At 42.2% G+C, this 15,016-nt stretch overlaps 1 protein-coding gene across 1 annotated transcript in view; it reads right to left on the reverse strand.

Annotated features, from left to right (window-relative positions):
• The window catches only part of tmx3b (thioredoxin related transmembrane protein 3b), a 66,180-nt gene that overhangs the window by 16,803 nt on the left and 34,361 nt on the right, over positions 1–15,016 (reverse strand). Inside the window, exons 10-12 of the mRNA XM_046356035.1 lie at positions 3,319–3,417; positions 2,570–2,627; positions 2,280–2,333 (exon numbers count right to left, since the gene is read on the reverse strand). Of these exons, the coding sequence (XP_046211991.1) occupies positions 2,280–2,333; positions 2,570–2,627; positions 3,319–3,417 (211 nt within the window). The remainder of the gene's footprint in view (positions 1–2,279; positions 2,334–2,569; positions 2,628–3,318; positions 3,418–15,016) is intronic.

Raw genomic sequence — 15,016 nt, forward strand, 5'->3', positions numbered from 1 at the left:
GTGTTGTTCTGTGTTGGCGCATGCCATTTGTATCTCATTGTGTTGTTCTGTGTTGGCGCATGCCATTTGTATCTCATTGTGTTGTTCTGTGTTGGCGCATGCCATTTGTATCTCGTTGTGTTGTTTTGTGTTGGCGCCTGTGTGATGCATTGTGGGAAGAAAGCGATAGGCGATAGGGATGGAAGGGGTCTGCAGCAGAAGCCGAGGGAACTGGGAAGAACCCAGTCATTTGCACTGAGACACGGATTATGGCCGCCTCAACATATATATTACATTCATATTAAATCATGGTTCCATCTGGAACACCTGTCCCCTGGGTGCCAAACAATACAGCCGGTGCCAATATCAATGACATGTTTATGAAGACTCTCAACTATTATTAAACCCGATCTAATCTGGTTAGGCTGAAGCTCAGTCAGATAATATTGGACTAAAGACTGAGTACTTGAAGGAAGTGAGGCTTGTTGAATTCTTATTCTAAGATACCAAGCAATTGTGAGACATTTCTCTTACCTAAGAGGGAGCTAGTTTATGGACTTCAATGAATGAATTCAGTGTGTGTTCGTGTGTGTGTGTACATGTGAGAGACTTTTGGAAGAATATATTTTATGTGGTGAGCGTGTCTATAAATGTCAGTTCATCATAGCAATCACCATAGCTCTCCCTACTCAACCGCATAAATATTGCTGTCTCCCTCCCGTTCCCCCTGTCTTCACCTCCCTCCCACTCTCTTTTCAACTCTCTGCTGTGCAACAGACCCACAACGCTAACTCACAATCACTCAAATACACATACCCCCAACCCATAGCACACAGACACACACACCTAGCCAGCACCCAAACACACACAGAGAATAGCACACAACACACACACAGACACGTCTCCTTGGGTAGTCTCCTCTCAGAGATTGCATTTATCGCTCTGTCACACTGTTGCGGATGGAGGGCGAGCTGAATGCCACAGTATTCATTACCACCCTCACACACCGCTTCACTCATCCAAATGACATCTATCTGCATCAGTCGCCTGCCCTCCGCGTCTGCCTCAGTCTCCGTGTCTGCCTCAGTCTCCGTGTCTGCCTCAGTCTCCGTGTCTGCCCACCAGAAGGGGCACTAACAAGGGGGGTGTGACGTAATTACAACGAGCCATCTAGCATTTAGGTTGTGTCAAAACACTGGGCTATAATCTAACTGTGAATCAGGAGAGTGTGATGACTTCAAAAACAAGGCGCGATAGCGTGGCAGATAGTCTAACTGATGATAGGGATCTGTGAAATTCAATCAGCTCTAATGTGGCTGCCTGGAGAGGAGAAGAAACACTTTGATCATAGAGATTTGAGATAATACGTCTTCATTTAGCTAGAGGGCCAGCACCGGTGAATTAACTAGTAAAGAGAAAGAGCAATATGGAGTGTGTGCCAAGTATGGTGAGATTCTGTACATTGACACTAATATGTAGGACTATGTATGGGACGAGGGTCTGTACTGCAGTGAATGCATTTGATGTGTGTGTTCTTACGCATCAGCCTTATGAATCCCATTTCGAGTTTGTCGCGAGGTAGATCACTTCTTAATTAAAGCAAAAGGAATCCATTGCACGCACCACTCTGTAATGTAGTGTTCCATTCACACTGGTGATAGTTTAATAAGGTATTCTTACAGCAGAACAAAGTCTCGTGAGGTAATACGTTCCTCCAACTGTGCAGCGACTGACAGCTCCAGAGGAGCGCCTATTTTTGGTAAGCCTGACATTTTGCATAATTACCTCCCCACTGATACTGAATGAAACCAGACATGTCCTCAAAGAAGTACAGCTGGTTAGGCTGTCTCCCCACAGCGATCCCTTGTAATGTGTGTGTGTGTGTGTGTGTGTGTGTGTGTGTGTGTGTGTGTGTGTGTGTGTGTGTGTGTGTGTGTGTGTGTGTGTGTGTGTGTGTGTGTGTGTGTGTGTGTGTGTGTGTGTGTGTGTGTGTGTGTGTGTGTGTGTGTGTGTACACTTGTTCTTCTAACCTCGTGGGGACCTGAAATCTCCAAATGTTCCCACAAGGATAGTAAAACAAGGACCATGACGATAAAGACTATTTTAAGTTTAGTGTTAAAATTAGGGTTAGAATTGGGGGTTAGATTTAGGATTAGAGTTAGGGGTTAAGGTTAGGGATTAGAGAAAATAGGGTTTTGAATGGAAATACATTTAAGGTCGGTCACAAGGACAGAAAAACAAAAGTTTGTGTGTGTGTGATTCTGAATATATGAATGGTCCATCTCCACCCAAACACTTACCTGTTAAAATGCTCCCTGTATTCCTTTGCCACTCTCTGAATCAGAGTCTTTAATCTAACAGACAAATCAAAGAAAGAGGCAAAGGTACCACATTAGTTCACATCAGTCCACATCGTGACGCTCTTCCCACATGCATCAATTTGTGGGCAATCCAAACAATAAATGCAGCGCTTATCTTTAGTTGAAAAAGCTGGGCGTTTTTAAATGCCGCCGCAGCGGTTTCCATGGAAGCGTGCAATTGTAATTTGTCTAGCAGCACTAGGCTTTAATTTCACAATGTTCTTTTGTACCTGCCGCTTTCCTCTGTCGGGTCCTTCTCGTCGATGACTGCAATCGCCACCAATTTGCCTGTAGAGGGAGAGAGGGATTACAAATCACACTCACAAACAGACAGCAGAAGAGAAGGCGGGAGGACAATAGCCTGAAGATAAAAGGCTTTGGGGGAGATATAGCACATCACTACAGAAGCAGCTAAAACAAAAAAAGCACCAACCAAGGTTTCTATTAATTTGTCATTGTGCATTTGGTGACTTCTTGGTGGTTCTAGAACCAGTGGGCGGAGGCTATTCAGGTGCAGTAGAAGGGGAAGAGGCCCATCAGAACAAGACAAATGGACTCATAAAACAACTGCCATACAACTTAAGATGGGTGTACATGTATTGTTTAGTGTTCATGCTTGTGGACTGATGCAGGAAGGAAGCACTTAGTTGGAAATGGTAAGAACTACTCCGCCCTCTGCTGGCGTGTCATATAGCATTTCATAGCAAAGCCTTGGTTGAGGTTATTATGTTGAATGTACTGATAGGATGCAATGCAATTTGTGGCCCAATCCCAAATCGACCCCTTGACTCTGTGCACTTGTGGAGAACTGAAAGACTGATTGGTGTAAGCAATAGGGTAAAACGTTGGGAGTTGGAGCTATTACCAAATTGCTTACACCTGTCAAATCTACCCAGATAGCCACAAGTGCACAGGATTATGGAAAAGGGCTATACTGTGCTTGTCAGTAGGTTGGTAGAGTACAGAATGTATACTGTACCGGTCTCTCCCAGTTCATACAGGGTGAAGCCATCGATCTGCAGGTAGCTCTGAAATCGTTCTTTGTTAACCCAGGAAGACAAGCCACCGTCCACGTACTCTGCAATTACAGAGAATAACAAGACAACAGAGAAATGTCAAGCATTGATGATCAATTGAGAAAACAACAGTTTACAGAGAATGGTTCAATTGAGTATCGACGCATGGTTGGGAAGTAGAAGGTCAGTCTAATTACTTACTTACTACCTGTTAATATTCGCTATGTGAGGAAGACAAGCTCGCACGCACAGATTCCCACCCATCCAGACACTACAAAGACTGGACCATCGACATCACCTCTACTCAAGCTAGTCCTATACTGAACTGCATCATCATCCAGCTGTGGAGGACCTCCTCTCATGAACTGGCAGCTCCCTGAATTATTATTCTATATATATATTATATATATATATTTTTTTTTAAACAGATTTTGTATGAAAATTGCAATATAAAATAAATATATATTATTATTATGTAAGGATGTGCTATTGGACCAGTGTTCTGCCAGATATTTGTCTATAGGTGAAGTGGTCTGGTAGGATATATTTCAGAACTGCTGCTTACTATAGACTTTTGTAGTATACTGCAGAATACTATACTGCACACTGTTATAACACTTGATTACATAATGTTTACTTTAGTATTTTTAGATCGATTGGACTGCTAGATAGCGTTTCTGCTCGCGATGCCGATGCTGTTCTGATTTAAACGTGCTGTCTCTGGGGAACTCATGCCATGGATTTCCTCTGAGGTTCCCACTCGATCGTGTAGTGCTTACGATATCATTTTGAAATATACTGTAGAATACTATACTCCGCACTGTAGTCTCTTGATTGATTTGACTATTTAAAAACACAAATACAAGCACAAAAGTAGATACAATGCATTAAGACATTTGTTGAGAAAAATACAAAATAAGTTTAAAATGTAGGGATGCACGATATAAATTGGTAAGCATATCGGAATCGGACAATATTAGCTAAAAATGCCAAACAATGGCATCGGCTCAATGTATAGTTTAATGCCGATGTGCAAAACCGATGTCAAAGCTGACGTGTATACCTGTATAACGTAGGTAGATGACGGAATGACGCCACAAAAAATACAGCGCTACACTTACAACACAGCATTCCTAACCTAGCCCACAATGTCTGCTGTGTGGATCTATTTTGAAGTTTCAAAGGAAGACAACAAAAAGGCCCGTATGAGAGCGGCAGGTAGCCTAGTGGTTAGAGCGTTGGGCCAGTAACCGAAAGGTTGCTAGATCGAATCCCCGAGCTGACAAGGTAAAATGCTGTATTTCTGTACCTGAGCAAGGCCGTCATTGTAAATAAGAATGTCTTTACTGACTTGCCTAGTTAAATAAAGGTTAAAATAAAAAAGTTTGTGCTGCTATTATTTCCAGAGGGGGGGGAAGTGAAATCTTTCAATACCACAAACCTAATTACTCATTTGAAAGTGCATCACCCCCAGACGTTCAGCAACTACTTAGAACAAAAGCAGAAAAATACTAAGCGCACACTTCCAACAACTAAACAATTTCAAGTCGAGCAGCCATTTGAAAGAGTAAAAACATTTCAGCGAGACAATTCAAAGGTTGAAATCCATTAACGCCAAGATAATGGAATTCATTGCCCTTGACAATCAACCCTTCTCTAACGTGGATGATGTTGTCTTTCGCCGACTGATCGAGCACATTGAGCCCCGGTACACACTACCAAGTAGGCGCTTTCTCCCCCCCCCAGATGTGCCCAACCGGAGTTACACAGTATTGTTGAAACGCACATACATGAGCTATTTGCTATGGGCGTCACTACTTTCAGCTTCACGACTGACATTTGGACCAGCGATGTCAGCCCCATGGGTCGACGAGGATTTCGTACTGAAGAAAGCCGTATTGCAAACTCACGAATGTGCTGGTTCTCATATCGCTGCTGCCATTTCAATGGCATTTGAGAACATGTTTGAAACTTGGAAAATCCCCAGGAACAAAGTACACGCTGTGCTACGTGATAATGCACGTAACATGACAAAAGATTTGGAAGAAGTGGCCAGTTTGGCCATGCATGGCACACACCCTACAACTGGCTGTGAACGGAGGTGTTTTGGCCCAACGCAGCATATCTGACACAGTGGCAACAGGTAGGAAGATAGTGGGTCATGTTAAACACTCACAGCTGGCATATAGCCGCCTGCAAGCAACACTGGAGCAGCTTGGAGTGAAAACAAAAAGCTTAAGCAAGACATTTCCACCAGATGGAACAGTACTTTTTACATGATGGAGAGCCATTTCCCCATCCTAGCTAAAGCTGTGTGCAAGTATGTTGGTGCTCCCTGTACTAGTGTGGACAGTGAGTGCCTTTTCAGTGCAGCTTCAAACATTGTAGACAAAAACATAAACAGACTCTCTTGTGACAAAGCCGAGCAGGTGAAGAAAAACCACCCCCAAATGTTAAAATTGGAAAAAGACAAATGGCTTTTCTTTTGTTTATTCGTGGCTGGTATAGGTCAACATTTTCATTTCATTTTTTTTAAAAGCATTTTTTGTTATTGTTTATTATTTTTTATTTCCTAAATGAAAGATGAGATGATGTGTTGTAAATTTGCTCACATTTTACTAGTCAAGTCAGTTGAGCACATTTGGAAAGTTTAAGTTGTGCTATTTATAGCAGTTTATGACATAACCTAGAGACAGTCATTTTTCAAGGAGCTAAAGCTAAAATGATTAACTGCATTTTAGTTTAAACCAATATTTATTTCAAAGCATTTTTAAGTTTCTCCAAACGGTCAAGATTGGATAGTAAGCAGAGCCACCAACAACTTAACCAGCTCTGTAATATTTGTGTCATGAATATCTGTTGTGTGATAAAACACATTCATGGATTTCTCATTTTCAAGTTATTAAACAATCTGTTACTAACTGAACAAATGAAACTTTGTTTAAACTATTTAACTGTACTGGAATGCTTAAAAGGCCACTATCGGTATCGGGCAAAAATGTCATTGTCACGTGTACTCCCTCTCTGGGCCTCTAAGTCACCAAGCTGCTCATTATGGCGTACACCTGTCACCATTGTTACGCACACCTGCGCATCATCAGACTCACCTAGACTCCATCACTTCCCTGATTACCTCCCCTATATATATGGCACTCCCTTTGGTTCCTTCCCCAGGCGTTATTGTTATTCATGTCTGTGCGTTGTTTCTTGTTCTGTATTATGTTGCGTTCATTTATTGAAACGCTCACTCCCTGAACTTGCTTCCTGACTCTCAGCACACATCGTTACAGTCATATTGGTGCATCCCTATTAAAATGTATTTCCATTGTTTTTCTAGTTCACATTTACACCTAAACCCACATGGAGAAATGTTAAAGCCAGTGCAAGAATATCCTTTTGTTTACAGTGGGTTTGTTGGGAGAGGCTTTGCTGGTTTGAGGTCCAGGCAGTTTATTGGCAGCGCCCTCCAATCAGTTGACTGTCTAAATAAAGTAAATATGCGTTTCTAAAATATATTTTTTTAACGTAAATGCAGTGGTTAACCATTTATTTTCTACCATCAGAAGTGCAGTACTGTTTGTCTTTGTTTTTGGTCATCTGAAAGCACTGTTGTATCTCAGAAAGCCATCTAGTGGAAGTAACAGATCTAAGAAGCCACTTTGGTGTACTCTTAATGCATGTTGTGTGTCAAATAAGCACATCTAATTCTCTAAGCTTTACAGTAAATGTTCTTGCAATTTTATGCATTTAGCCATGTCTAATGTGTATTCATATGATATTTGAGGGGGGCCACTGTGCTAAGTCAGCACTTCAACTTAATCAGCCCTGTAGTCTATAACCTGGTCAAGTTAATAAACTTTGCTTGTTCTTTATATCTGACTCTGAAATGTTTACCTATAAATGGGCCTAGAACCTAAAGTTTAGATGTTACAATTGTAATACAAATTGTACATTTTTTCTGAAGTGTTGTCTGGTCTGTTGCATTGCTCAGAACTGTTGAACCAACTCAATAGGTGGCCTGTCACGAACCAGTGTGTCTTATGTTCTGGTTGAGGTGTTCCCCTCAACAAACAGTAACTGGCATAGTCTGGTAGTTGTGCCATTTTAGCGGAGGTGTTACTACAATATACTACGGTCATGTCCGCAAAAACACTACAGTAAATACTAGTCACGTAGGCGAACACACTACAGTAAATACTAGTCACGTAGGCGAACACACTACAGTAAATACTAGTCACGTAGGCGAAAACACTACAGTAAATACTAGTCACGTATGCGAAAACACTACAGTAAATACTAGTCACGTAGGCGAAAACACTACAGTTAATACTAGTCACGTAGGCGAAAACACTACAGTAAATACTAGTCACGTAGGCGAACACACTACAGTAAATACTAGTCACGTAGGTGAAAACACTACAGTAAATACTAGTCACGTAGGTGAACACACTACAGTAATTAAACAGTATACTACAGTCATGTCCGCAAAAGCAGTAAAGTGAACACCATAGTTTATATAATACTACAGTATTTAGACCACCTAGTATACTATATCTCTTTTTTTTAATGTGGGTGTGTTGTGTCAAAGCTGGCATGTTGTGAATCAGGGTGGCTAAAAACATCTGGAGGAAATGGTAATGCGAATAGTTTTACAAACATGAAAACAGTTTTGTTGACGCACAAATTCTATGAATAAACAACATCAGACCGAAGATGTTATTTAAGCATTTTAGAAGACTCGGATTCACAAGACAACGAACACAGGTCTCAAATTCTACTGTGCAACTAACTGTGTAGGCCTGGATTCTTTTCACACTGTGACATCTGGATGAATAATACCCCCCTCTCCCCCGACCTTATTAGCCTAACAATTTTGTTTCTGTATACAACCACACTGGTGAATGACTCAGAGAAAGAAAATGCCACTCACACTCAGGAAGCAGCTAGTCTGAGCTCTTTTCAATTGTACAGTGCATGCATAACTCCCCCGCTTCATTAAAACTGCAATGATAAATTGTCATATTCAACACTACAATTTCCTGAGTGCAAACCAACCTCATGTTCTTTTTCTTTTTGTGTGACCCCTTTTCATTTATATTAATTGGGAGTTACAGGTACAATATACAAGGAAAAGAAACAAAAATAAGTGATCCTCCACCCCTAACCTCCCATCCCATTCACCAAACCCAGCCTCCCTGTGAGCACAGAAAACACTGCATATACCACCACTTCCCCTGGGCCTGACAGCAATGACAGTAAAATAAAACAAAAATTAAATGCAATTACACGAACATACACAGTACCAGTAAAAAGTTTGGACACACCTGCTCATAACAGGGTTTATATTTTTCAATTAACTTCTTGGATATAGGGGGCGCTATTTTAATTTTTGGATGAAAAACGTTCCCGTTTTAAACAAGATATTTTGTCACGAAAAGATGCTCATATAATTGACAGCTTTGGAAAGAAAACACTCTTGAAGTTTCCAAAACTGCAAAGATATTGTCTGTGAGTGCCACTGAACTGATGTTACAGGCGAAACCCAGATAATAATCCAATCAGGAAGTGTCGCATTTTTTGAAACCGCCTCATGCCAATGACTCCTTATATGACTGTGAATGGGCCACGAATGAGCTTAGGCTTTCTATTGCTTCCCCAAGGTGTCGACAGCATTGTGACATATTTGTAGGCATATCATTGGAAGATTGACCATAAGAGACTACATCTACCAGGTGGTCGCTTGGTGTCCTCCGTTGCAATTATTGCGTAATCTCCAGCTGCAGTATTTTTCTGTTTGCTTCTGATGAGAAACCAACTGTCACGACTGATATATTATCGAATAGATATGTGAAAAACACCTTGAGGATTGATTCTAAACAACGTTTGCCATGTTTCTGTCGATATTATGGAGCCAATTTGGAAATAAGTTCGGCGTTGTAGTGACTGCATTTTCCGGTCTTTTTCTTAGCCAAACATTATGAACAAAACGGAGCTATTTCGCCAACACAAATAATCTTTTTGGAAAAAATTAACATTTGCTATCTAACTGAGAGTCTCGTCATTGAAATGATCCGAAGCTCTTCAAAGGTAAATGATTTTATTCGAATGCTTTTCTTGTTTTTGTGAAAATGTTGCCTGCTGAATGCTAGGCTTAATGCTATGTAGGCTATCAATACTCTTACACAAATGCTTGTGTAGCTTTGGTTGAAAAGCATATTTAGAAAATCTGAGATGACAGTGTTGTTAACAAAAGGCTAAGCTTGTGTTTCAATATATTTATTTAATTTCATTTGTGATTTTCATGAATAGAAAAAGTTACGTTATGCTAATGCATTATAGTTGAAGTATTTTTCTGTCGATTTCTCAGCCAAGAAGGATGAACAAACGTGATGTTTTTCGCCTACAAAAATATTCTTTTTGGAAAAAAGGAACATTTGCTTTCTAACTGTGAGTCTCCTGAGTGAAAGCATCTGAAGTTCTTCATAGGTAAATTATTTAATGTGGTTGCTTTTCTTATTTTTGTGAAAATGTTGCCTGCTGCCAGCACAGCCTAGCATAGCATTATGCCATGCTAAACTTACATAAATGCTTGTCAAGCGTTGGCTGTAACGCATATTTTGAAAATCTGAGATGACAGTGTTGTTAACAAAAGGCTAAGCTTGTGTTTGAATATATTTATTTCATTTCATTTGCGATTTTCATGAATAGGAAACGTTGCGTTATGGTAATGCACTTTAGGCTATGATTACGGGATTGCTCGTCGCTAGAGGTTAACAGGTGTACCTTGTGGAATTTCTTTCCTTCTTAATGTGTTTGAGACAATCAGTTGTTGTGACATGGTAGGGGTGGTATACAGAAGATAGTCCTATTTGGTAAAAGACCAAGTCCATATTATGGCAAGAACGGCTCAAATATGCAAAGCAAAACGAAAGTCCATCACTACTTTAAGTCAATGCGGAACGTCGCGAGAACGTTTTAAAAGTTTCTTGAAAGTTTCTTCAAGTGCAGTCACAAAAACCATCAAGCGCTATGATGAAACGAGGACCGCCACAGGAAAGGAAGACCCCAGATCCTGCTGCAGAGGATAAATTCATTTGAGTTCACTGCACCTCAGAATGCAGCCCAAATAAATGCTTCAGAGTTCAAGTAACAGACATCTCAACAACAACTGTTCAGAGGAGACTGCGTGAATCAGGCATTCATGGTTGAATTGTTCCAAAGAAACCACTACTAACGAACACCAATAATAAGAAGAAACTTGCTTGGGACAAGAAACATGAGTATAGGACATTAGACCGGTGGAAATCTGTCCTTTTGTCTGATGAGTCCAAATTTGAGATTTTTGGTCCCAACCGAGTCTTTGTGAGACGCAGAGTAGATGAACGGATCATCTCCGCATGTGTGGTTCCCACTGTGAAACATGGAGGAGGAGGGGTGATGATGTGGAGGTGCGTTGCTGGTGACACTGTCAGTGATTTGTCAGTGATTTACTTAACCAGCATGGCTACCACAGCATTCTACAGCGATACACCATCCCATCTGGTTTGTACTTAGTGGGACTATCATTTGTTTTTCATGAGGACAATGACCCAACACACCTCCAGGCTGTGTAAGGGCTATTTGATCAAGAAGGAGAGTGATGGAGTGCTGCGTCAGATGACCTAGTGTCCACAATCAGCCGACCTCAACCCAAATGAGAAGGTCTGGGATGTGTTGGATTGCAGAGTGAAGGGAAAGCAGCCAACAAGTGCTCAGCATATGTGGGAACTCCTTCAAGACTATTGGAAAAGCTTTCCAGGTGAAGCTGGTTAAGAGAATGTCAAGAGCGTGCAAAGCAGTCAAGGCAAAAGGTAGTTAATTTGAAGAAAATTTACCAACTTGCACTTACATGCACTTCGGTTGGAGTCATTAAAACTCGTTTTTCAACCACTCCACAAATTTCTTGTTAACAAACTATAGTTTTGGCAAGTTGGTTAGGACATCTACTTCGTGCATGACACAATACATTTTTCCAAAAATTGTTTACAGACAGATTATTTCACTTATGATTCACTGTATCACAATTCCAGTGGGTCAAAGGTTTACATACACTAAGTTGACTGTGCTTTTAAAGAGCTTTGAAAATCCCAGAAAATGATGTCATGGCTTCAGAAGCTTCTGAAAGGTTAATTGACATCATTTGAGTCAATTGGAGGTGCACCTGTGGATGTATTTCAAGTCCTACCTTCAAACTCAGTGCCTCTTTGCATGACATCATGGGAAAATAAAACAAATCGGCCAAGACCTCAGAAGAAAAACATTGTAGACCTCCACAAGTCTGGTTCAACGCTCGAAGGTACCACATTCATCTGTACAAACAATAGTACGCAAGTATAAACACCATGGGACCACGCATCCGTAATTCTGCTCAGGAAGGAGACGCGTTCTGTCTCCTAGAGATGAACGTTCTTTGGTGCAAAAAGTGCAAATCAATCCCAGAACAACAGCAAAGGACCTTGTGAAGATGCTGGAGGAAACCGGTACAAAGATATATAAGGAATATATATTCACAGTGAACCAAGTCCTATATCAACATAACCTGAAAGCCCGCTCAGAAAGGAAGAAGCCACTGCTCCAAAACCACCATAAAAAAGCCAGACTACGGTTTGCAACTTCACATGGGGACAAAAATCTTACATTTTGGAGAAATGTCCTCTGGTCTGATGAAACAAAAATAGAAGTGTTTGGCCATAATGGCCATCGTTATGTTTGGAGGAAAAAGGGGAGGCTTGCAAGCCGAAGCACACAATCCCAACCGTGAAGCACGGGGGTGGCAGCATCATGTTGTGGAGGTGCTTTGCTGCAAGAGGGACTGGTGCACTTCACAAAATAGATGGCATATTGAAGCAACATTTCAAGACGTCAGTCAGGAAGTTAAAACTTGGTCGCAAATGGGTCTTCCAAATGGACAATGAGCCCAAGCCTTCTTCCAAAGTTGTGGCAAAATGGCTTAAGGACAACAAAGTCAAGGTATTGGAGTGGCCATCACAAAGCCCTGACCTCAATCCCATAGAAAATGTGTGCAAAACTGAAAAAGCGTGTGCGAGCAAGGTGGTCTAGAAACCTGACTTAGTTACACCAGCTCTGTCAGGAGGAATGCGCCAAAATTCACCCAACTCTTGTGGGAAGTTTGTGGAAGGCTACCCGAAACGTATAACCTAAGTTGAACAATTTAAAGGCAATGCTACCAAATAATAATTGAGTGCATGTAAACTTCTGATCCACTGGGAATGTGATGAAAGAAATAAAAGCTGAAATAAATAATTTGCCCTACTATTATTCTGACATTTCACATTCTTAAAATAAAGTGGTGATCATTACTAACTTACGACAGGGAATTTTTACTAGGATTAAATGTCAGGAATTTTGAAAAACTGAGTTTAAATGTATTTGGCTAAGGTGTATGTAAACTTCCGACTTCAACTGTATCTATATATATGATCCGTTCACCTATATATACACACACAGTGGGGCAAGCACCTTTGGGGAGCATCACTTCACAGCGCTATGCAGGTGTCTCCAGAGATTTTAGATCGGGTTCAAGTCTGGGCTCTGGCTGAGCCGCTCAAGGACATTCAGAGACCTGTCCCGAAGCCACTGTGTTGTATTGGCTGTGTGCTTAGGGTCGTTGTTCTGTTAGAAGATTAACCTTCGCCCCAGTCTGAGTTCCTGAACACTCTGGAGCAGTTTTTTAAAATTTAACCTTAACTTACTTGCCTAGTTAAATAAAGAACAAATTCTTATTTACAATGACGGTTTACACCGTTGGCCAACGCTGGGCCAATTGTGTGAGCCGCCCTATGGGACTCCCAATCACAGACACAGATGCAGACTGGATTTGAATCAGGTACTGTAGTGACGACTCTTGCACTGAGATGCAGTGCCTTAGACCGCTGCGCCACTTGGGAGCTTTAATCAAGTATCGCTCTGTACTTTGCTCCTTTCTCCCTCGATCCTGACTAGTCTCCCAGTACCTGCAGCTGAAGAAAAACATCCCCACAGCATGATGCTGACACCACCATTGACCGTAAGTATGTTATAGGCCAGGTGATGAGCGGTGCCAGGTTTCCTCCAGACGTGACGCTTGGCATTCAGACCAAAGAGTTCAATCTTGGTTTCATCAGACCAGAGAATCTGGTTTCTTATAGTTAAAATCAAATTCAAATCAAATTTTATTTGTCACATACACATGGTTAGCAGATGTTAGTGCGAGTGTAGCGAAATGCTTGTGCTTCTAGTTCCGACAATGCATTAATAACCAACAAGTAATCTAGCTAACAATTCCAAAACTACTACCTTATAGACACAAGTGTAAGGGGATAAAGAATATGTACATAAAGATATATGAATGAGTGATGGTACAGAGCGGCATAGGCAAGAGCGGCATAGGCAAGATACCTGAGCACCACCTACATCGGGTGGTGTAGGTGTCCTGGAGGGCAGGTAGTTTGCCCCCGGTGATGCGTTGTGCAGACCTCACTACCCTCTGGAGAGCCTTACGGTTGTGGGCGGAGAAGTTGCCGTACCAGGCGGTGATACAGCCTGACAGGGTGCTCTCGATTGTGCATCCGTAGAAGTTTGTAAGTGCTTTTGGTGATAAGCCGAATTTCTTCAGCCTCCTGAGGTTGAAGAGGCGCTGCTGCGCCTTCTTCACGATGCTGTCTGTGTGGGTGGACCAATTCAGTTTGTCTGTGATGTGTACGCCGAGGAACTTAAAACTTACTACCCTCTCCACTACTGTTCCATCGATGTGGATAGGGGGGGTGTTCCCTCTGCTGTTTCCTGAAGTCCACAATCATCTCCTTAGTTTTGTTGACGTTGAGTGTGAGGTTATTTTCATGACACCACACTCCGAGGGCTCTCACCTCCTCCCTGTAGGCCGTCTCTTCGTTGTTGGTAATCAAGCCTACCACTGTTGTGTCGTCCGCAAACTTGATGATTGAGATGGAGGCGTGCGTGGCCACGCAGTCGTGGGTGAACAGGGAGTACAGGAGAGGGCTCAGAACGCACCCTTGTGGGGCCCCAGTGTTGAGGATCAGCGGGGTGGAGATGTTGTTACCTACCCTCACCACCTGGGGGCGGCCCGTCAGGAAGTCCAGTACCCAGTTGCACAGGGCGGGGTCGAGACCCAGGGCCTCGAGCTTGATGATGAGCTTGGAGGGCACTATGGTGTTAAATACCGAGCTGTAGTCGATGAACAGCATTCTCACATAGGTATTCCTCTTGTCCAGATGGGTTAGGGCCGTGTGCAGTGTGGTTGAGATTGCATCGTCTGTGGACCTATTTGGGCGGTAAGCAAATTGGAGTGGGTCTAGGGTGTCAGGTAGGGTGGAGGTGATAAGGTCCTTGACTAGTCTCTCAAAGCACTTCATGATGACGGAAGCGAGTGCTACGGGGCGGTAGTCGTTTAGCTCAGTTACCTTAGCTTTCTTGGGAACAGGAACAATGGTGGCCCTCTTGAAGCATGTGAGAACAACAGACTGGGATAGGGATTTATTGAATATGTCCGTAAACACACCAGCCAGCTGGTATGCGCATGCTCTGAGGGCGCGGCTGGGGATGCCGTCTGGGCCTGCAGTCTTGCGAGGGTTGACACGTTTAAATGTTTTCCTCACGTCGGCT

Source organism: Oncorhynchus gorbuscha, linkage group LG07 (assembly GCF_021184085.1).
Source record: "Oncorhynchus gorbuscha isolate QuinsamMale2020 ecotype Even-year linkage group LG07, OgorEven_v1.0, whole genome shotgun sequence".
NCBI lineage: Eukaryota > Metazoa > Chordata > Actinopteri > Salmoniformes > Salmonidae > Oncorhynchus > Oncorhynchus gorbuscha.